This window comes from Pipra filicauda, unplaced genomic scaffold (assembly GCF_003945595.2).
Source record: "Pipra filicauda isolate LSUMZ 115617 unplaced genomic scaffold, ASM394559v2 scaffold43_size3849885_pilon, whole genome shotgun sequence".
Classification (NCBI taxonomy): Eukaryota; Metazoa; Chordata; class Aves; order Passeriformes; family Pipridae; genus Pipra; species Pipra filicauda.
In genome coordinates this window covers 3,233,816-3,258,895 of record NW_024104576.1, presented here as the reverse complement: position 1 = coordinate 3,258,895, position 25,080 = coordinate 3,233,816, and the positions used below count along the sequence as shown (strand labels likewise).

Genomic DNA, 25,080 nt, shown 5'->3' with positions numbered 1-25,080 from the left:
TCTGAGAATTCCTATAAAGTAGTAAGAAAAGAGAATTCTTCACAAAAAAACCCAGATATGAGCACAAAAACAAGTTCTCAGAGTTCCTTGACTTTTATATTAATATTTTCCTTAAGTCCCATCATACTCACATACTTTGTTGAATACAAAGACAGGGGACTGAAAAGCATTCTTCATTTTCAGAATTGTGGTATTTTTAACACCAGACTATCTCTAATAATTTGATCTAGTTTCCAATATAGTTTACAGTCAAAACTTACCTAAAAGGCAGAAAATCTCAAGAAAGACAGTTACTGAAATGGTCTGTAATTACCTTTTTCTTACAAGAATATCCCCTACAGCATCAATGTATTTTGGTACAGTTGTGTGGGTATCAGACACATGGATTTCCTGTACTATTATCTAATCACAGCCTCTGTTGAATACAAGTCATACCAAGCACAGACTCAGAGATTCAACTGAGACAATTGCTGCAGCAAACCTTTACCATAGCATTTCAACCTCTGGATTCAAGAGATACATGCCCAAATGAACTAGCTGAAATAGGAAGCAGCACATGCTCAAATGTAATGCTGCTCAGGACCTGAGCAGAGAAGACTGAAGGCATTGAGCTGAGGTGGCCTACCAGCTTGAAGATCTTTCACTGTAGTCAATATGACAACACATGACAACAGTGTCCTAGATACGCAGCCAGCATCTTAAGGCAATTGAATGCAAACAGCTAGAGGTTTACAAAAGACCCTGTCCTCCTATCAAGACAACTCTACAGTATGTTCAAAGGAGTTCAAATGAGTGTGCAGATCAGATGATCACTGTCAGTTAGTGGGGCAGCAGCAGAGGCGATCAAGGTGAGTTCAGGGCTGAGTGTTAGATCGAGCTGTAGAGGGGGGTTCCCAAGCTCATGGACACCTGAGCAGCAGGACAGCATCAGGAACTGTTAGTTCTCACAAGCCAATCAGGTACAGAGGGGGCGCATTGCCAGGAGAACCGTGGGAGATTTAAATGGCTCTAGTGGAGCATGAGTGAATTGGAACAGAGTGAACCGAATGTGGTGCAGCAGTTTGCATAAGCAGGGTAAGCGGGGAGGGTGCTTCGATCTGCAGGTAGGTTCACACCTCAAGTAAGTGCTAAGTGCTGTAGGTCTCTGCCATAATGGTGGGCACTTGTCCACAAAATGAGTGTGTCTACTGAGACAGCCCCTGAGAAGTCTGATGCACCCACCCAGACAGAACTGGTAAGGAAGGAGACATCAGTACAGGTGGTAGCTTGCAATGAATGCCCAGATACTTCTCCTGGAGGAAAGGCTGGTACCTGAACAAGTGTGCAAAGGTTGATGGTCTGTTGCAGCAGGCAGACAAACTGCAATATGCTACACAGTATTAGAGGGGCTGAAACAGAGATAGATGGTCCAGAACCATACATCTACAATGGATACCACTGAGTGTGACACACGTTAGATCCTGGTGACACACAAAAGTAGGGCTCCAATTCAACCTCCACCATCCAACATTCAGATTAAAAATAGGCATAATGCTTTAAAGGCCAAAACGGAGAACCTGCACATGGTGGTTACCATACAAAGAAATGTCGAGTTATTGTAGTGGGCAACTCTCTGTTAAGGGGCATCAAGGCACCCATCTGCCAGCCTGCCATACAGTTGCAGGAGCTGTGCTGCCCACGGGGGGCTACAATCTGTGATGGTGCTGAGAGAGTACCGAAGCTTGTCAAGAGCACAGACTATTGCCCACTGGTACTTTTTCACGCGGGTACAAATGACACCAAAAAATGGGCAGGATCAAGGGAGACTATAAAGCCCTGGCAAGGCAGGTGAAAAACATCAGTGCCATAGTCACCTTCTCATCTATCCCACCAGTTAGAGAAATGGGGACAGCCAGAAACACAAGCTAGTGCAGATCAACGTTTGGCTTTGAGGTTGGTGCCATCCAGAAAATTTTGGCTTTTATGACAACGGATTGTGCTTTAATCATTGATTACCTCCCCAAAATGCCTGTACGCAAATGCGCAGCATGGGGAATAAACAAGACCTGTAAATCTACGTGCGGTCATAGGGCCATGATCTCTTTGCAAATATGGAGACATGGTGGAATAGCTCACATGACTGGAATGTTGTCACGGATGGCTGTGTACTTTTTAGAAAGGACAGGTCAGAGAGGCAAGGTGGTGGAGTTGCTCTTTGTGTCAGAGAGCAACTGGAATGTATTGAGCTCTATCCAGGGACAGACAAACAAGTTGGGCGTTTATGGGTGATAATTAAGGGACAGGCTAATACGGTTGACACTGTTGGGGGTGTTTACTATAAGCCACCTGATCAGGAGGAGGTTAATGAGGCTTTCTATGGGCAGCTGGAAAGAGCCTTGCAGTCACAAGCCCTGGTTCTACAGGGGAACTTCAATCACCCTGGTATTTGTTGGAGGGACAACACGGCTTGGCACACTCAGTTCAGAAAGCTTCAGCAAGTCATTGATAACAATTTTTTGATGCAACTGGTGGAAGAGCCAACAAGGGAAGGTGTGTTGCTGGACCTCGTACTAACAAATCAGGAGGGACTGGCTGAAGATGTGAATGTTGGGAGCAGCCTTGGCTGCAATGACCACGAGATGGTGGAACTCAGGATCCTGTATGGTGGAAGCAAAGCAGTAAGCAGGACTAGAACCCTAAACTTCCAGAGAGCTGCCTTCTGTATCTTCCTACTTAAAGGAATCCCACAGGATAGGGCTCTAGAAGAGGAGTCCAAGAGACTGGTCAATATTCAAGCATCACTTCCTCCAAGTGCAAGACTAGTGTATTCTCATGACAAGAAATCAGGCAAAGAGGGCAGCAGACCTGCATAGATGAGCAGGGAGCTCCTCATAAATCTCAAACACAAGAAAGAAATTCATGGGATGTGAAAAAAGGAACAGGTCATGTGAGAGCACTATAGGAACATCATTAGGGTATGCAGGGATGCAACAAGGAAGGCCACGGCCCACTTGGAATTGAGTCTGTCAAACAATATCAAGGACAACAAGAAGTGCTTCTACAAGTACATCAGCAGCAAAAGGAAAATCAGGAAAAATGTGGAGTCACTGCTGAATCAGATGGGTGTCCTGATGACAGAAGACACAGAGATAAGGTGAACTTACTGAATGCCTTCTTTGCCTCAGTCCTTAGTGCTGAGGTCGGCCCTCAGGAGTCGATACCTCAGAAGTAAGGGAAGGACAGAGAAAGGAACCCTTAACCCCCCAGATCTTGACCCCAAGATCTCCAGTTGGTCACAGAGGGTGGGGTTAGAGATTGGCTACACAAGACTTTGCACCCTCCACATGTCCTGATGGGATGCACCCATGGGTGCTGAGGGAGCTGGCAGATGCTGTAGCTAAGCCACTCTCCATCATCTTTGAACAATCATGGAGAACAGGAGAGGTCCCTGATGACTGGAGGAAAGCCAATGAAGATGGGAATAAGGAGGACCCAGGAAACTACCGGTCAGTCAGCCTCACCTCCATCCCTGGGAAGGTGATGGAACAGATCATTCTGGAGGTTATCACCAAGCATGCAGAAAAAAAGGTCATAAGGAGTAGTCAGCATGGATTCACCAAAGGGAAATCATGCTTGACCAATCTGATAGCCCTCTGTGATGGCATGGCGGGACGGGTTGATGAGGGGAGAGCAGTGCAATAATGTGTACCTCGACTTCAGCAAGGCTGTTGACATTGTCTCCCACAACATCCTCATAGGTAACCTCAAGAAGTGCGCATTAGATGAATGGACAGTGAGGTGGATCACGAACTGGCTGAATGGCAGAGCTCAGAGGGTCACAATCAGCCAAGTGGAATCCAACTGGGGGCCTGCAGTCAATGGTGTTCCCCAGGGATCAAGACTGGGTCTTATTCAACTTTGTATCAATGACCTGGACAAAGGGATCAAGTGCACCCTCAGCAACTTCACTGATAATACAAAATTGGGGGGAGTGGCTGATACACCAGAAGGCTGTGCTGCCATTCAGAGGGACCTTGGAAGCCTGGAGAGCTGGGTGCAGAGAAACCCAATGAAGTTAAACAAGGGCAAATGCAGGATCTTGCACCTGGGGAGAAATAACCCCATATACCAGGTCAGGTTGGGGGCTGACCTATTAGAGAGCAGCTCTGCAGAGAAGGACCTGGGAGTCTTGGTGGATGACAAGTTGACCGTGAACCAGCAGTGAGCCCTTGTGGCCAGGAGGGCCAATGGTATCCTGGGGTGCACTGGAAGAGTGTGGCCAGCAGGTGGAGGGAGGTGATTTGACCCCTCTACTTGGCCCTATGAGGGCACACCTGTAGTGCTGTGTCCAGTTCTGGGGTCCTCAGTACAAGAAAGACAAGGAGCTATTGCAGCGTGCAGCTACAAGGATGGTACAGTGAAGGGCCACAAAGATGATAAGGGGTCTGGAGCATCTCTCTTATAAAAAGAAACTGTGGGAGCTAGGCCTGTTTATCCAGAGAAGACTGAGGGGGGATCTCATCAGTGCATATAAATATCTCAAGGGCGGGTGCCAAGAGGATGGTGCCAGACCCTTTTCAGTGGTGCCCCATGACAGGACAAGGAGCAATGGCCATAAACTAAAACACGAGAAGTTTCATCTCAACACAAGAGAGAAATTCTTTACATTGAGGGTGGTAGAGCACTGGAACAGGCTGCCCAGGGAGGTCATGGAGTCTCCCTCACTGGAAACATTCAAAACCCATCACAATGCGTTCCCATGTAACCTGCTCTACGGGCCCCTGCCTTGGCAGGGAGATTGGATGAAATGATCTCCAGAGGTCCCTTCCAACCCCACACAGTTCTGATTCTGCGATTCATTGTAGGTACCTTCCAACTGAAAATATTCTATAAAATTCCCCAGCAACTTAAATTACTAAGAAATTATGCAAATCAGAATTGTAAAAAAAGACCAGCACATATGAAAATAAAACAGAATTGCAGATACAACTGAAAAGACCAAGTGAAGTCAACCTTGCAGACAGTGTTTTACTTTGTTGGGTTTTGGGGTTTTTTGAACTCCAGTCTGAAGTTCTTCCTTTTGAAAAGGAATATTCCCATAGATCTACTTGTAGCAAATTATCTCCAGTTAAGAGGATGTAAATCTTCTCACTTGTGAAATTGCTATACAAAAACTGATGGTTTTGCACGGCGCAGTTTTGTGGCAAAATGAGATACTGATTTTGACTATGGACTCCAAAGTGTCATAAAAATTAATAAAAGATTAATAATGGAATAGATCTTTCTGCTATTTGTATAGCGTATTATGTTTGTAATACAGAAAAAAAAAAATGTTTCAAAACAGAAAAGTTCTCCTATAGCTATAAATGACAGATGAAAAGTTAAAGAGATGTTACTTAGGAAGTTACTTTCACTTCATCTCAAAATGCTCCATTTCTATTCAATAACATTACTCAGATACTAATCTAGAACAAAAATAGCTGATAGCAAATAATAACATGTAACAGAGACCACATTTAAAAGTTTTTCAGGGAAAATCTGCAAAGGATAAACTAGTTTTTATTCACTACATGGAGTGTCTCAAGGGAGATAAACTTTCTTTTCCTGAAGACATTACAAAAATCCCTCTTTGATTTGCTTCACAACGTCACTGTCAAATTAATACAGTTTCTAAGAAGTGAAATTTCTGATACTTAAAGTATATTTTTCATGCATACCCCCTTGCTGACTGAGACTCTGCATTTCCCTTTCTCTGCGATCTAGTTCCGCTGCTTTTCTTTCCAGTTCTTCCTGACGCTTTAGCAGTTCTGCCTGGGCCAAGGCATGCTCCTGAACAAAACAAGCATCATTAGATACTGTTAAAAAGTATGAACACAGCATAAATATTCCAAGTCTGTTTGCTACAATTAAGCATCTCCAGTTATGGCTGAAGACTGACCCAATATTGCACAAATTCACATAGTAACCAATTACTTAAAAGCAGTATTAACTTTAATTAGGAAAGCAGTGCTTATTTATAAAAGACATAATTCCAGAAGTGTATTTAAATAATTATAACTAAAAAGAACCTAAAAAAGTGCCTACAAGTTGCAGACAAACCTTAGCAATTTGCGTGTAGGCAGGTGGTTCTTCTGTTGGTTTCATTATTGCTGGCTGGGTACTGGGTACATTAGGCATTTTCACATTTCCTGGAGGAGGCTAAGGAAACAAAAGACAATTATTGGAAAACAGTCCCCTTTTCTAATAAATTTCTCTTCATTAAACCTGTAAGAAACAATCAAGTTTTTTTAAAGGAAGTATTACTGATAAACTGAAAATCTGATATGCTGCCTGCAATATTTAAAACCTTCAGGAATAAGATGTTAACTGTACTCTGTGGTGCAGTGTTCTGCTTACTTGGTTTCACATTGCACTACTTCTGATAAATACTCATGGAATTTTATAAATCAGTCAAAAGTAAAGAGAATTTTAATTTTGTTCAGATATGAATATGAATATGGAGTTTCTGTTTCAGAGAATTGCAGCATTTAACAGTGACCTATTCAAATTCTGAAAAACAATGCCATTTATTAATAATGTCTTCCAGAGCCTTCTACTTAACAAAGGCTTGTATCACCTGGCTAACTAGAGAAGCAATGTAGCACATTAAATTTTCAGTTCAAAATCCATAATCTATTGTTTGACTATTTCACCAGCATGTACCGTAGTACCTGGCTGGCAATTCACTCACTTGGTTACCATCTATAAGAAAACAGCTTATAAGGAGTTTTCAGTGGCTCAGGTTTTGATTTTTTGTTTTAATTTCTCCCCTCCTTATTGCCATTTGCCATTTTCTCTGATTTTCTCCACATTTTTTTATCACACACAATATTAACCTGCAGCTATCAAACAAACGAAAAAGACTGAAGTTGCCTAGACTGACGTTATCAACTGAACGTGACCAAAGCAGATCAGTATAGCATTACTACGATGTACTTTATTCTTAAATAGGCTTAGGGGTAAACTACAATTCTTTGTGCAGAGCTTGCAACTTGAAAGACTTCCCTGTTCTGTCATCTTGTGAGACAGAGAACCACTTGTTCCTAATAAGACTGAAATCAAGAACAAAGATACAGTGAGAACTGTCAAGTTTTCAACACAAAAGCACCTTAAAAGACAGCAGGAATCAAATAATATCATTAACTTGGCAAGCTATGACTTGAATCACATTATTGCATCTTTTCTTACCTTCTTTTAAAATATACAGATGCAATACACTGAGGAGAAAATATGATACCTGAGTGAACTTCACCTCTGTGTGTGATACTGCAGCACATTGCAGCAACAGCATTTGATTCCAGCATTTCAAAATTATCTTTTCATCTTATACGTCAGAATATTGAGATATCAGAGCAGTCTCATTTCTCAGAAATAGACAGGATAATGGTCTTCCTTCAGCCCTCAGCCCCTAAAAAACCATAGAACTGTATCTATGTAATAACAGGAAGGAGAATACTGCATTTCAAGCACTGCAGTGCAAGCAAACAGCTGCCCTGAGTCTCATGTTGTTAGATCTGTGTGCTACAGTCCATTATTTAACACAGGAATGAAACAGCAGTCAAGACAACTTTCATGTCTGCTTGAAGATTAAAGCCTCTGTCTGTGTATGGGTCTGCTAAAAAAACCCCAACAAAATAAATCCTGAACAAACAAAAACTCCAACCAACCAACAAAATAACATTTATTATTAGTAGACTTTACTCCCCTGCTCCTAACTGCCCAGCAAAGAACTTGTACCTCCTGACTTCTTAATTTCTTGAATATTTTTAAAACCTTGTTTCTATAGTATAGAAACAAGCTGCCCCTGTTTCTTCCTCTGGTATAAAGTCCATTGACATAAATTCCAGTTCACGCTTTAGCCATTTTCCATCTTAGTTTTTCTTAACAGTCAGCTCACTACGTATTTCCACCAAGCTGTCACTTCTCAAAAGTCTGTTCTATTGAGAAATCAAGTTTAAGACACTTACCCTGCAAAGAAACAATTAATTTAGCTTTTTCTTAGATCATTATTTTCTATTAGTATTCTTAAAATCTTAAAGGATGGCATAAGCCTCCTGATTCCAGGAAAGAAAGTTTTCCAAGTTGTCCAAATTTTAACTCAGAGCTTTGAGCTTGTGTTATGGTTTCACACTTTGGTGAAGTTTAAACTCCTAAGCTTTCTTTGAAAACAGCTTCCACATTTCCAAAGGCTGTCCTTCCCCAGTAGCACACTTGACAAAGCAGCAAAAAGCCAGCATGATAAGTCTCTTTTTATGGTACATCTAAAGAAGCTATTTCTGAGCTACTGTAAGTATGTCCACACTATTCATGAATGTGTAGTATCACTCATGATTTATTTCATATCACTTGATGGAATTCATGCACAAAGTACACAAAGAGCTTATAAGTGAATCAGAAGTAGTACAGAAAGGCAAGAAAAAAATCAGGCATCTGCATCAACATCCACTGTTAATTTTTGCTGGTATCACTCCGGAATTTCTGCTAGGTTGATACATGTATTAAGAATATAATCCCAGCAAAAGTTGCATTCTAGCCATTGTATTCACACGATACAGCCTGTTGCTGAAATACAGTAGTATTTCTTCCATTAAGTACAGAAACAGTCATCCATGTTTTCGTTTACAACGTATTTTTGCACTTACTTAGCTTCATAATGTGTGCACAAGGAAACAAAGTTATCAGTGCTCAAAAATTACCTCCAAATGGTGGAAGTTCAATATTGCTTTAATATGTTTTCCCAGGTTATTATTCAAAGATCAGAACTGAATGCACAACAGGTACATAACACGTATCACAAATAATCTTACAGATAAAGAATCTAGTGAAGAAAGCATTGTGATCATAGAATATCTCAAGCTGAAACAGACCCATAAGGATCATGGAGTCCAACTCCCTGCTTAAATTGGCTAAGTAGGACTTTCCCCTCATGGCCCCATACCAGCTATGACCAGTGACTGCACTGTCTCTCAAGTGTTTTTCATTAGCTCCCAGAATAACCTTCTCCATAATTTTGCCAGGCACTGCAGTGAGACTGATAGGCCTATAATTAATTCAGAGCTGTCCTGAAAACAGGGACAACATTTGCCAGCTTCCAGTACCTTTCCAGACTCCTAAGACCCCTAAAAAATAATGAAGAGAGGACTTATAATAACACTGGCTAGCACTTTCAGTATGCTGGGATGAATTCCATCAGGCCCCATTGACTTAAGTGCATCCAGCTGGAGCAGCTAGTCTTGAACAACTTCAGAGTTGGCTGGGAGTTTAAAATGCCCCCAAGTCACAGGATTGCAGGGGTCCTTTGTTTGTTCTATCTACATCCCTATTTGTGAGGTGATCGACCTACTCAAGTAACGGGCCAATGTTATCTTAAACATCCTTTTGCTATTAAGCTTTTAAATAGCCCTTTTTGTTGTCCATCCACTGCTGGCCAGCTTGAATGCTCATCAAGCTTTGACCCCACAAATCTCCTCCCTGCAGTGGCAAACTCTCTGCAGCCTTTCTGTGTCACCTGTCCTTGCTTCCAAGGTCCATAGACTTTCCTTTTTTACTTACATCCTAGAAAAAAATCCCTGCTCAGCCAAGCTCACCTTCTGCCCCACCTCCTTGAATTCTGATACTTTGAAACTGCCTGCTCTTGAGCTCTTTAAGAAATAACCATCATGATTTTTAAATTTTGGTTGCTCTAAGTCTTCCTGTCAAACTAAAGTACTTCTTTTTATAACCCTAATCAAAGCTGAGAAGCAAAAGAAATGCCACAGCTACTTAAGATGAAACAAACAGAAGTATCTGGCTGCCTTGGAAGTATTCAGCTACTAAAAAATGCCCAACAAAAACCCCTGCAAAACACAGCTATACAGTTTGGGATTTTCCTAGAAGCAAGAAGTAATGAAGTTGTATTAGTACACCTTTAAGCTCTAGCATTGTGCTGAAGTTTTGGAGATCTGTATGGACTTAAATAAAGTTCAGCCAAAATACAAGATTATCTATTATTGGAACGATGTAGTTAGAGTACGGAGTGCAGAAAAAAAGAAGGGAAAAAAATTTATTTGTGAGAACATTTTGTCAGAAGCCACTTAACATGTTCTTTTGTCCTATATAAATATACAGTATACAGCAATCACTGGAAAAACAGACATTCAGTGAAAATGTACACAAGTAAAAACAACCTCAAGAACCAGGGAGAACAGAGGTTATGCACCCCAAGCCTTAATGCAAACAAGATACTCAAAAAAAATTGCTGCTTCACACATGCAATTAAAACCTACTCAATAACAGTCAAATAAATAATAATTTACTAGCTTAGAAGACAAAGCAGTAAGGCAGAGAGTTCTTTATAGAGTTATTAAAAAGGCCATACAAAGCACAGTTCTAGAGGCGAATGTCTTCACCAATTTCCAACAGAGGGTAGGCACAAGTTTGATCTAACTGCCATCTCTGATGCCAGCTCAACTCAGAATTAAGCTAACTTCAAAATGAAAAGCCATAAAACAGTTACAGTAAAAACACTACTGGAAAATTAGCCTGCATAGAGTAGGTTCCTTACATTCTGAAATGGGAGATGTATTTTCAAGCTGTTCTATTGAAAAAGTCTGAAATGGCCCAAGTGCTATTGTGCAAGATGCATGAAGGCTAAAACTGGAGGCATTCTGAAAAACAGTAGCTTAAATTTACGTTTTCAAAACTTGGTAAGTAACACACACAATACAGAGAAAACCTGTACATAGTCAATGTAAATCATACTGAGGAAATACTATTATCAAGCTGTCAGATTATAGGTAGTTATAGGACTAACTGATTTGCTATTTAGACTCAAAGCAAACACCCATTTTCTAAGGGCACCTCAAACGTTTTATCAGCACAAAACACGCAAGTGCAAGAGACACACTTGGTCAATAACCATCAAAATCCTGAAGATGTCAAAGTAGGTGGCTGCAGGAACTAGTTTTGAGAATTAACGGACATTTTATAAAGACACTGAGCTCCATAACTATTAAGTAAGCAGAATAGGAATTCTTATCTGTTTATCTACTTTTGTTTATGTTATTTTTTATTTTTACTGACAGAGGATTTCTAAGAATAAAAATTACTGAGGCATCTTTGAAGGAAACCAGTGAACCTGGCACTTGCCAGGTAACTCCTTGACAAATGTGGTTCAGAGCAAGCATCTCAAAACCTACTGTGCCTTCTTTTGACTCATAAGTAAGATCAGTAGACACAGGCTAAGATTCTTAAGTGGCTTCAGGGCAGCAGAAATCAAGCCTCTTCCTTCCCCTCTCAAACACTGGAGTGAGGGGATGACATCCAGAGGGACCTGGATAGGCTTAAGAGCTGGGCCCATACAAAACTCATGAAGCTGAACACAGCTAAATGCCATGTCCTGCACCTAGGCAGGGGCAATCTCAAGCACAAGTACAGGTTGGGTGGAGGATGGATTGAGAACAGCTCTGACAAGAAGTACTTGGAGGTGGTGTTGGTGGATGAGAAGCTTGACAACGTGCACTTGACAGATCAGAAAGCCAATTGTATCCTGGGCTGCATCAAAAGAAGCTTGACTAGAAGCAGCCCAGGTCAAGGAAAGCAATTCTGCCCCTCCTCTCTGCTCTCAAGAGATCCCAACTGGATTACTGCATCCAGCTCCAGGCCCCCAACATAAGATATAACATGAGAAGAATGAGTCCAGAGGAGGGCCAGGGAGATGACCAGAGGAATGGAGCACTTATCCTGCAAGGACAGGCTGAGAGTTGGGGTTGTTCAGCCTGGAAAACAAAAGGCTCCAGAGTGACCTAACTGCAGCCTTCCAGTACCAGAAGGGAGCCTACAAGTAAGATGGAGAGGAACTTTCTACAAGGGCATGCATGTAGTGACAGGACAAGGGGTAATGGCTTCAAACTACAAGAGGGTAGATTTAGATGAGATCTTAGGAAGAAATTTATCATGAAAGTGGTGAGGACTGCACTAACCTCCATCCATCAGTAAGTAGATAATATATTATGCTATCTCACCCACATTTGGACAGGAAAACTAAGTCAACTGTTTTTACAGGGACTTTCTTCATAGGGGTACATGACCCCTCACTGACACATTATGATAACTTGAATATATCATATCTTGAAATTGAACCAAGCCCACTCTACAACCACCCTATTTGTTCCTACCGCAAAGGTACTTCTGAGATTGATTATTCTATTTCATGCCTTGCTCTCAAAGCAGCACTGAGGGAAGAAGCAAATCATTACAACCACTCTTAAAAAGTCATGTTAAAGAGTCCATATTCGATTCCAGGCAAAAAAAATGTAATAACTGAATGGTATCACAATAGCAAGAGCTTGAGCTGGATGCCTCCAAGAGAGACCTAGAACAAAGAAATCCCTGGGCTTTTATACCCTTAAACCCGATGAATCCATTCTTCACATGCTCTTTATGCACCCCGCACACGCCTTTTGGTCCCATGGTGATTTTTGGTCTGGGGTCTTCTGGTTCTTTTTCCGTAGGTGTTTTTATCTGGACAGGCTGCAGCTTCTGTGACAGTTGCAGCTTCTTAATCCTTCAGTTTGCACTGGTCTCAGAGCCCTCCTTCACAAAACTAAGTAACAGTTCAAGATTAGTTCAGCTTTTCAAGGTGAAAGTTTGCAGTTCTCGGTCTAAGGCTGCAGTAATACTCAAACAAGACAATTAGGTTAAAAAATCCACCTAACTAAACTTGTCCACAACAGTTGACTGGAGACAAATGCTCAAAAGAAGTTCTCTCTTGAACTGATTTCCTCATACGAGTGAAGTAGCTTATTTACTGGGGACACGGGGAAGACTTCCAGAAGAAACCAGGTGTGGATGGTCAATTCGGTTTCCTACAGACTCTTCACTCTGTTTAGATGCAAGACAGAAGGTGGGGAGCTACCCAGGAATTAACTGGGAAAAAATTCCACTGAAATATATCTCCTGGGGAGGAAAAAAAAATCCACTAATGACTTTTTCCAATTTTTTAATGCAGCAATTTGAAATTGATTGCTATATGCATTATTGTGTATAGGTATATATGGCATACCTATATACACAGAGTGCTCAAAGGAGTTAAAAACTTAGAAGCAGCAAAACTTTAACAGAGTTTCATTAAATGATGAAGCAGAAATACTAATTGTCTAATCTCATCTGTTCCTTGTTGATTTCAGATACATGACAAAAGACAGAATGTAATTTCCATGGTGACTGTTAGAGGTGGAGACAAAACCACTGAAAAAGCACTTCTGTTCCCCTTTTTCCAGAGAGCTGCACATTAAAATAAGTGCATAAGTAATAAAAAAAGTCAGAGTAACTCAAGATTATATTTTTTTAAACAACATCTACAGTCTTTATAATAAACGGTCATTACAAAGCAATTTTGAAACTCCTCAAGCTTCCGAAAACTAAATCCAGCATAATTCCTGATATTGTGAGCTAGGAGGAAAAAAATTTGGAGACTTACTTAATATTGTTGCTAGTTGTAAATATTCTGCTTTAAACAGCTGATCCTAGGCATATCCAAAATGAAGCTTCTCCCAGCATAGCATTTTAACACTGTATGAAATCTTACTGTTTCACTGCTGTGATGGCGTGCTCTCCCTGCCCCCACCATTTCCCATAACTCTGCTCAAGGGGTTATAGCCAGCGACAGTTGTAATGGATCCATCTGGCCATGAAGTTTGGAATAAACTAACTCCTGTAATGGGTATGCAAATATGACTACAAGTCAATCATCTTACTCCATAAATAGTGGACAGCCCAGGGCCCCTTGAGCTCTCCCTCACAGCAGTGGGCTGCACACCAGGATCTCCCCTTGGGTAGGGACACCTCTCAAGGTTACTCCTCGGAGCTGAGAGATTCCTTGCAACAACATATTCTCAGTAAGTGATGCTAAACTTTGACATCTTAGCTAAGTGATAGAAGGATTTACTGTGCACATATAATCCTTCAGACATAAACCATTGACTAAGTCTGGATTTATACACACCTAAGCTCCCCTCAGGAAGGAGTTCAGGATGTAATGAGGTCCCTTCTGAAACTCATGACCCTCAATGAGAGGGCCTTTCTGACAGTTTTGTATCCTCTAGGCAGTAATCAAATGTACCTTGGCATCGAATCTTGTTAAACCACTGTTGCATTTATTTTTTTTTTTTATATTTTTAAAAATTATTTTAATTTTTGTTAAATTGCTGGTTTATATCAATTAATATATAGCTGCTTCTCTCTCAAGAGTGAATTCTGTCTCTCTATCCATGACATTGCAAATACTCAAATATGAACATTCCTCAACAGCACTACCAAATTTGCCACAAGAAATAAGACTATATTTTAAACATACAGTATTTGACTGTTTATAAATTATATCGACAGACAGTAAACAGCCCTAAATTTTGCTAATATTGCAAAATATCTTCACTGTCAACAACAGCCACTCAAAAATGCTGTTATCTCATTCCTTGTATTTCTCCCTGCAATGGATAAAAGCAGTGCAAGGTATATTGGAACTATATAAATTAGAGGCAAAAAACTACAGAGTATCTTTAATGTAAACTTTTCCTTTTACTGCTGTACCACAGTTTGTGGACTGTTACTTAAATACAATGTTTTTCTGATTCCAAGCAGCACCTGCATTAAGTAAAATAGAAATCAAAATAAAGACATTAGGGAAGTGTGCCACACTCACAAGCTTTAAAGCCAGTGAAATGCAGAAAAACATAAGGACAGACTATCAGAAATCTTACTAAAGAGGGAAAAAACTCAATTCTATTTTGATCCCTTCTCAGGGAGCCACTCTTCCTTAACAGGTCAAAGCTCACTTAAATCAACCTTGCCACTGAATCCCCCAAATACTTAATGGGACTATTTATTCTTAACACATCTTCCACTACCTGTAGCTAGCCCACTACACATATTACAACGTCAGTCCCAACTGTGAAAACAATACGTCAGAAATCTAAGCATTATTAAGAAATTAATGTACTACTTACTGTTCTTGAATCAGAGAATGGATTATACTCATCTAGCCCTGGAGGAACATTTCTTGTCACTTGTGTAACAGAAGGATCCTAGGAGAGAAAACAGTTGTGTAAATGTATGCACATGTATATAACCAAAAAGTAAACATTTATATATTATAAAAACCTCAGATTTTATTTCAATGTAAATAAAGAGTTTTTTCACTTAAAAAGTCCACCTCTTTGTCTCCAAAATAACATCATTTCGTTATGAGCTTCTTATAAACCTTGATTAACACAGTAAAAAAAAAAAGTTCATTTGTTGTCATTTGTTGATTTAAATGGAGAAGAGCTCTCATGAGAGAACACAAGAAAACTCTATCCTGCTATGTTGATCACTGGACTCCATATCATGGCTAGGCTTCACGAACGAAGATTTAGGACTCCATAACTACACATTCAAAAAGCACACCAGAAGAAAAGACCTTTCTGTAATTCTTGGATGTCCCTACCCAGAAGCACACCTTCAGGAAGAGAAAAACCATTTAATAAAAATGAAGCTGAGGGAACAGGGTCCCATAATGCTAAAAGCACTTCTGGTTCAGCTTCTACCTGAACTATCAAAATTTAGAAAAGAAGTACATTTTTTTTTCCTCAATTAACTATACAGTAAGAAAGACTACTTGAGATATATCTTGAGAAAATTATTTCATTTCTCAGTGCTAGAGATAGTTAGGTTTTTTTGACTCAGTCTTTAATGTCAACCTCTCTTCCCACACCCTTGAGTGGGAGAACAAAGTCCCTCCCACTGTTAATAGAAGATCATGACCACCTAAGGAACCAGAAGGTATGTAAGTCTACAGGACCCAATGAGATGCATCCCTGAGGGAATTGGCTGATGTAGTTGCCAAGCCACTCTCCATGATATTTGAAATGTCATGGCAGTCAGGGGAAGTCCCAGGTGACTGGTAAAACATCATACCCATCTTTAAAAAGGGTAGAAAGGAGGACCCTGGAAACTACCACCCTGTCAGCCTCACCTCTGTGCCTGGGAAGATCATGCAACAGATCCTCCTGGAAGCTGTGCTAGGGCACATGAAGGACAGGGAGGTGATATGAGACAGCCAGCACAGCTTCACCAAGGGCAAGTCCTGCCTGACCAACTTGGTGGCCTTCTAGGTCTTCTAGGATGGAGTGACGACATCAGGAGACAAGGGAAGATGTCATTTGTCTGGACTTCTGTAAAGCCTTTGACACAGTCCCCCACAACATCCTTCTCTCTAAATTGGAGAGATGGATTTGATGAGTGGACTGTTAGATGGATAAGGAAGTGGTTGGTCACATCCAGGGGGTAGTGGCCAATGGCTCAGAGTCCCAACGGGCATCAGTGACAAGTGGTGTCCCTCAGGGGTCCGTACGGGGACCAGTGTTATTTAATATCCTCATGAACGACATAGAGGGATCAAATGCACCCTCAGCAAATTTGAGGATGCACCAAGCTGAGTGGTGCAGCTGACACACCTGAAGGACAGGATGCCATCCACTGGCACCTGGACAAGCTCTGGGAGAGGGATCATGGGAATTTTAGGAGGTTTAGTAAGACCAAGTGCAAGGAGCTGCACCTGGGTCAGAGCAGTCTTGGTATCAATCCAAGCTGGAGGATGAACAGGTGGAGAGCAGCCCCGCCGAGAAGGACTCGGGGGTGCTGGTGGATGAGAGGCTGGACATGACCCAGCAATGTGCACTCACAGCCCAGAAAGCCAATTGTATCCTGGGCTGCATCAAAAGCAGTGTGGGCAGCAGGTCAAGGGAGGGGATTCTGCCCCTCTGCTCTGCTCTGCTGAGACCCCACCTGGAGCACTGCATCCAGCTCTGGGGTCCCCAGAATAGGAAGAACATGAGCCTGCTGGATCAAGTCCAGAAGAACGACACCAATTTGATTAGAGGGACAGAGTACCTCATAGGAAAGGTTGAGAGAATTGGGGTTGTTCAGCCTGGAAAAGAGAAGGCTTAGGGGTGACCTAATTGTGGCCTTCCAGTATTTGAAGGGAGACTATGAGATAGAAAGAGACTTTTTACAAGAGCATGTCACATAACAAGAAAGGGAGGATGGATTCAAACTAAAAGAGAGTAGGTTTGGATTAGATATCAGGAAGAGATTCCTCACTGTGAGGGTGATGAGACACTGGCATAGGCTGTCCAGAGAGGTGGTGAATGCCCCATTCCTGGACATGTTCAAAGCCAGGCTGTTTGGAGCCATGGGCAGTGTGGTGCAGGGGAAGGTGTCCCTACCCATGGTGGAGTGGTTGGAACTAGATGACCTTTAAGATCCCTTCCAACCCAAAACATTCATAATTCTATAGAATATATGTCTAATTTTTTTTAAAAAATACAGTAAGTGACTTAATCTGCAGTTAATATAGAAATTATTAAGCTAAATAAAATAAAAATAAATTTAAAAGTAAAATCTAGTTTCTTAGAATTAGCATCTATTAAGGTATTAGCTTAGTCTTGTCAGCAGTAACTTTATCTTCAGATGCAGGAACAGTATTTTCTTCATGGTTGCTGTCAAGTACAATATCAGTCTCATGAGACATCTACTCAACAGCAGCCATTTTCCAAAAAGCAGGAAAAAGCGGTCAAGTCAAATTCAGAAGAGAAATCTGTATTCAGAAATACAATATGCACACAATAATAAATATCTGACGAAAGAAAGCCTTTTTTACTCCACGTGTTTTAGAGAAAACCAGGGGCAAACAGCTTCTCAGATCTCTTCATACAGCTATTGTGACATTCTAAAACTGACAAATGAGAGGAAACGTGCTGAAACAAACAAGCTGACAGCAGAACTCTTAGTACTCAGAAATAAGTTGTACATTTAAATACACACAGGAAGTAGAGAAGGAAGCCCTCCATCAGAAGTCCATTGCCATTTTGAATTAACAATTGCTATAATTCTATCAAATATTGCTATTGTTTGCTACAGATGAGCAGCTCTGAAAAAACTGAATGACTCAGAGGACATCCAATAACAGCTCTATTCAAGAAAAGTTTCATTACCTAGTAAAAAAAAAAATTACAGTTGTATTGAAATACACACATTGAACCTCACCATGGCAAGTAGCATTCAAATTCCATTCTCAGAAAACTTAAATTAAACATTTTGGACTTCAACACAAGTTTGTGACCTGATTCTTCCACAAGCAGAAAGACTTAAGGAAAGGTAAACCAGAGTTCACAGGAAAAGAGTAATTGCATAGTTGCAGGACGTAAGTACCAACCTGGAGATTCATCCCTCTTCTATACTCCCTCATTGCTATCTTGTTTAATGCTAGAGCTATCCTCAGCTCTTCCCAGACTGGGTGCCCAGGTATAGGTTCCTAGACTAATTGTCTGAGCACCTACACTGCATTAAATGACTGATGACAACAGGAGCTGCACTTCATATTTCAAAACACTGCTTACAATATTTCCAAAGAAATTAGACCTGACATCCCAAGGAACATAAGGAATTGTTTTGAATCATTTGCCCTACACTCATTGCATCTCATTTTAAAAATGGAGCAAATGCCAACTCATGTAAATACAGTGATGAAAACTGTGAATCACTCATACTCACTGCTGCAGAAAAAAAAAACACATTGAATTTAGAAATTGTTCAGGGTTTCAGTAATGAATGTGAATAATAAATGTGCAGGACCACATACTCAGAGAAAAAGTGGCATTTAAATTAATGCCATCAAATTTCTATGTTGCATGACACACATATTCTAGCGGTTAAAAACAGTGAAAACTAATATTCCACAGGAACAAGTGAATCTATGCTGGCACAACTTATTTTCCATATTTTATATTCCACCCAGCCTTATCTGACCCAAACTCCTGCCAGTTCAGCCCCTGAGTTTCTGATCTTTTTATTTAACTATTAATCATTCAACTACAGAACAGATTTAAGAACAGACCATTTTTCATACCTGGCTACTGTAGCTATTGGTGCACTTAAGTCACAGTCATTTCAGATGGCATTTTTAAGACATGAATAAGTTTAGGAGACTGAAGTTTTAAGAAACTAGCATAACTTAATTTAACTGTTTTCCATCTAATCTTTCATTTTACCTGCTTCTTGCAGTCTCTCTCCTATAATGTCAATCTCAAAAGCAAAGATTAGCATCACACATTTTTTTATCTCAATGAGTCGGGTACAAGCAGCAACCTATTCTTTAATATCAAGAATGGAAAAGTCAGGAAAAAAACCCAGAGAACACAAACAAAACAAACCCCAAAAGCGCAACTCATTTGTATCTCACATTGGCAAGAATACCTACAAAACTATTAAAAATATCTCCTGTGTTAACATCTTAAGTTAACAAATTATTATTACATCATTCAGATACAGATAAAATTAACTGAATACCCAGTTATCACAGAGAGCATACAAACACAATTACCTACAAATGAGAATGTTTAAAATGGAGCAGAATAATCCATTCTACATGATTTTTACAGCTTTTTTAAAAACAAATTGAAGGCAATAGACCTCTGTTGTCTAGGAGACCAAAACTAGTCATTAGCTACCAGCTTCACTACTACAGAAGAGACTAGCAAATTAAAAACTGAAGTAGTAAGATACATCTATAACAATTCTTTGCATTACTGTTCACTGGAAATGGGTCCAGAATTGTTCCATTCTCAGTAAAAGGCTTTGATAGCACACATAATCCAGTAATATTCTGAAAAACACTATCAGTTAAGTTTACATTGGTAGTTGTGATTTGGATTTAAGTGAATAGAGTGAACTAGGAAACATCCCCTCCAAACTGTCATTTGGGTTGTCAAAAAAATTTTTCACTGAGTGATACCCATTTTTCTACCAAAAAGACAAAAGCATTTATCATATGCACAAAAAAACTAACATGAGGAAAAAAAACAGGCTTGCGTTGCATTCCTTTTTCTTCCTGAGTGGAATTAAATTAATGACATCAGTGCTTTGCACAGAACATTTAACTGGCCAGTATTTTTCAGTTTGCTCCCAAGGACTAGCAGGGAAGTAAAAGCAGTATCTTATTGCAAAGGTCAAGAAACAGGATTTATAAACACTGATTTGGATAGAGATTATAATGATTTTACAACACATCAGCAACTGAAAACAATTTCAGGTAAAAATCTCTTAAGAAAAAAAAATAGCTGAAAATAGGAACAGGGAAAAATGCATAGGATACGTTTACAAGGAAGAGAACAGGAGGAACAAAGGTAACTACTAAGAAAATGGAATAATTAGGTAAATTTTTAAACCTCATTGACAAAGGCAAGAAGGCAAGACAATTAAGTATCTTCCAAATCCTCGATAAGAGGAGTATTATACATCAAAAGAATACAATAATCACCTTGTTTAGGAAAAAGGCATAAAACTGAAATTATGCAAGATTAAATTATGCTTAAAAGTAACAGAATTCTTCTCTTTTGTTTCTTTTTTCTTTTTTTAAATTTACATGGAATTCATAGGACAGTGCCAAACATCTGAGTAAGCTGACAGAAGTATCCCTGGTTAGTCCTAGGAAAAAAAAGACTAAGGAGAAACAATATACTATGAACATAAAAATGTATTTTAAAAGAAGTAGATTAATTATTTTTAGTGAATGAAATAAAAAGAAGAAAACATGGAAAACACGTTATCAGTTATACATCTCCTTTAGTACAGCCAAAGGAAGAACGAGCTACTGAAGAAGACTGCAGAAATCTTCATTTTTTTAGTTTTAGATTAACAATGATCTCTTAATGACTGGAGTAGTTGCAATCCAAGCCAAGAAAACAGTTCTCCTCATCACAAAAGCTCTTTAAAGAGAGCTTTGTATAATTCACTGTATCAACCCTATCACCTCCCTCATCAGTCACTGGCCACCCTTCAGCTCTGCCACCCTACAATTTTTCTCTTTTACTTCAAGATTCCCACATATATAACCCACATATAAGGTTATCCAATCTAACTGCTTTACCAGTCACTGACAGTGTGACATCACCATCACTTTGCAGCTTCTTTGGCATTTACTGTTCCACAACCCTACCTTCACCTAGCTATGCATTTTCACTGTTGCTTTCTGTGCTTGGAAGGAAGTTCCAAGAAAGCAAGAGGCACAACCCAATCTTATCTTCCCAACTACTCAACACGCTGGAATGAAACCAGACTGGTGAATCCACCCTGTGGAAATCATGAGATCAGTTCCAGAAATCCAGCAAAATCAATCCTGACCAATTAGGATTTCTTATCACTCCTACTGAAGGGCTTTGTTTTGCTACATGAAAAGGATACTCTCTTTCCATTTCAAATTAAATTCTCCATGGATTATGACAACTTATTCCCTATTCCCACTTCATATTAGCCTTTTTTAAAAATGCAAGCAACAGTAACAACACACTTTTCAGTAAGAGTTTAACCTGAGGTTCTGTGGATTTTGATTTGGGGAGGGGCAGAGGGGGAAGGGTGTTACAGTAACAGTTGTACTTCCTGCTCTCTGTGGAGTATTTCCTAAAATGACACCACTGGTTCAGAAAATTAAGTAAAAATGCAACACAAAAATGCCTGAAACTATGTTTGTTGGTCTGAGCTTTTTTACTCCTTGACCAAAGAAAAAACTATCCATCCTAGCTTTCATAAATGAGTTCTGGGGAGCAATCATAGTTGTTGCTGTTTCAGTTGAAACTCTCCATGTGATACACTTTGCTTTCAGTATGCCCTCGAGAGCATTTTTGGGAAGAGTTTTCTGACAAAGCTTGCTTTTGAGAAAAAAAATTATTTGGCCAGTGCTGGATATCAAAGCTTTATTCCTCCTGTGTTAACTGCTGTGTTTCAAGTTTTAAATTAGGACCCAACACTTCAAACAGATGATAAGCCTGCACATGAAGAATGTGTTTCTCAGTCCTGTAACACTCTGCATTCAGCCGGAGTGCATTAAGCCTCTGAAATTGCAATTTTCATATGTTCAATAAACACTTGGTATAAAGCAAAAAGCTGAACTCTCCAGAAACTTCCTCCTTGTTCATGCCAGAACAAGTTGCACATGGAAAAGTTAAGTTTCAAGAAGCTACTAATGTTTTGATGCAGTGTCAAACACTGCTGGTTCTTCATACTTTATTTCTTCCTTCATCATCTCAGGCCCAAGAACAAGTAAAGGTACAGAAGCATCACAAACAACTACTGAATTGAGATTTCATGCTTCACTACCCTAATAGTACATCAGCAGTATAAACAGTTTACATTTAACAGTATAAAGGAAGCTTTAATGCATGGCACCTCAACAATATATTTTAACCTATGATTAAAAACCTCTTAGTACAAGTTGTCCTAAAAGGTTACATATGTAACACCTGGAGGAACTAATGAATTAAGAGGCAAAATAAAGACTATTTCTGTACTTAGAATAATAAAAAATATCTGAGTAGCCACACAACAGTTCTTCCACAATTGCAAGTTTAACATCTCATTCACTGATCATCCATTTTCCATCCCCCTTAAAAAATGACGTTCAATAGATTTTTACTCCCACACTGCCAGAACACTATTATTAAATAGGGTAATGCAAAAGTAGCCAACTCGGGTCTCTTAAACTTGGCTTTCAAGCAGTGCCTGTTATATGCCACATTCATCCTATGGAAGTAGAGCTGTAAAGGGTTCTGAGCTACTGAGCAAGGCAAGTTCCCAACCCCTGAAACATAAAAGAACTTCAGAGGCTGACAAGGTCAAATTTGTCCTAAAGCTTGTACCAGCCTCATCTTGCAATGGAGTACTGGATACCTAACAAAGCATCACCTCCATCTCACAGCTGTTCTCAAATCGTTCTCCAATATGCATGTTATGTTCCCCTTCGAAATGTTAACTCTTAATATGTAGTGGAATAATAATACTAATGCAATATGTGCTATTTACTAAAAATCTGGGGGAAAACTGCAGCTATAAAAGATATTGAATATCTACTAAAAACACTTTTTAAAAACAGTTTTAATAGACTGTAATGCTGTTACAGCACTGATGATGCACACTCTTGAAAGCCAACTATCATGTAGGGCAGCTAAAGGACACTTCCACTATCATGATGCTCAGCATTAAATTATGCAAGACTTAGGGGAATTTATAATTTTTGAAGACATTAAGGGGACCCAGGAAGTAAAACTCAGAAAAAAAAAATCTGTATTTTATGTCCTTTACTAATTTAAAGACAGACAACTTAAATCAGTATATTTTATAGTCCGACAAAAGAATTAAAACTCAGTTATGCATACAGGCACACAACAAAACTTTTTCATTCTAAAGCTGAAATGCTGCAGAAACACTTTAGATATTAAGGGTCCCAATCCTTCAAAAATAATCAAGACTTCTTTCTTCCTGTAAGTTTCTATAACTTTAGCTTCACTTCAGCAATCAAAGTGTAAATTTTATAGATTCTGCTGCCACAGAAGGTAGCAGTCACTTGCACAATTACCTCCAGCATCAAACCTTCAGCTTGTACTCCCTGCCAAACCAGACAGGAGATTAATTTGTGCTCATGTGAGTCAAGATGAAGTGTAATATCCAATTTATAACTGGAATTACTTCTGTAAATTTAAACTCTAACATTAGCTCTAGCAACTCAAATAATCCTGTGACCTCAGTGGGAGTAATTAAGGTGCCTAATACCATTTTTAGACCATTTCAGCCACCCATACAAGAAAGTCAGTCATGACAGAACTACTTGTGTCTTTCTGGAGCAACAACTCAAACCTAACCACAGTTTGGACACCTAATCCCACCCAAAGAAACTACTCCCATACTTTACATACATTTGAGGTTTTCTCTGATTCTGTCATTCCACACTAAAACTGAACAAGATAAAAAAAATCTACATATCACATATTAGTTCGGCCTTTCCTTGAAGGTCATCATTCACATTTGAATAGAAATGTATCTTAGTTTTCAGTCATATCATAATTTCTATAGTGTCAAATACACACATCTGCTCAGAGCTAAACACATCAGATGAACTGACCAGAACTGAACAGAATTCATTACACTACTTGGTCTTTAAAGTTCTGATTCTACAGCCACCCATAAATAACTGTTTCATATTTTTGGGTAATTAACAGTCAGCTCTCAAACCTTTTGCAGTCTGTCAACCAGGACACAAATGCCCGCGACATTCATAGCCCTACTTAAAAAAACTATAGATAATTCAGTTCTAAAAGGAAAAAAAAAATTTGAACCAAGAACATAGAACAAACACATTTTTAGATGAATTGCTGTTTCAGAGTAAACAAAACTTATACTGAACTTTGAGACTGCTATTTCAGAACCTTATTGTATCACCTCCCAAGACAGAAGAGTACAACTATCACCTAGGCTATGATACCAAAAAAAAAAAGGAGACAGCTACATTAGATATGTGCCTTTGTTTTTTCATACAAAATTTATTTCATGATGGTTTAGTCTATTCAAGATAAACTGTCAGATCCTTGAAGATTCCCAAATGCCTCCTAGGTGGTCAGACCCCCCCCTTCATCACTAACAACTTACCTGGTCATCACAGGATTGTTGGCTGACCCTGTTTACTTCCACTGCCTGTGATTCTGATCTTGACTTGGCTTTTTAACTTGGGCTCAGATCTGTCTCCTCTCTATAGAGTTGCCCAGCACTGAATGCAGTTACAATCACCACACCTGCTCTGCTCACCCTGTTTGGGTGCTGTGGGACTGCACTGTTTGTTGGAGAGAACTTCACGAAGTGTGAATTCACACTCACAAGCCACGACAAGTGCCTCTTAGTAAAAGAAATTAAACAAATTTCATTACCAGACTGCTTTCATTTATGATACCTAAGGTTACATCAACTGTGTTATTCTTCACACTGCTGCTATACCAGATTATAGCAGAATTATCACATCTTCATTTGTATGGTACATGAATGCATTTTCTTCTGCATAACTTTAATGAGATCAGAAGTTTTTTAATATTAGAATGTTACTTATCTGTTTGTTTCATTATCTTTTATCTTCCAAACCAAAACATATCTAGGTATAGCACTGCTGGTACAGCATTAAGAGGACAATTATTTACAGATGAATGCTAGGACTTCAAAAGTGTATTT

At 39.5% G+C, this 25,080-nt stretch overlaps 1 protein-coding gene across 1 annotated transcript in view; it reads right to left on the bottom strand.

Annotated features, from left to right (window-relative positions):
• The window catches only part of SCAMP1 (secretory carrier membrane protein 1), a 39,671-nt gene that overhangs the window by 11,804 nt on the left and 2,787 nt on the right, over window positions 1-25,080 (bottom strand). Inside the window, exons 2-4 of the mRNA XM_027709970.2 lie at window positions 15,003-15,080; window positions 6,079-6,177; window positions 5,697-5,808 (exon numbers count right to left, since the gene is read on the bottom strand). Coding sequence (XP_027565771.1) covers window positions 5,697-5,808; window positions 6,079-6,177; window positions 15,003-15,080 — 289 coding nt within the window. The remainder of the gene's footprint in view (window positions 1-5,696; window positions 5,809-6,078; window positions 6,178-15,002; window positions 15,081-25,080) is intronic.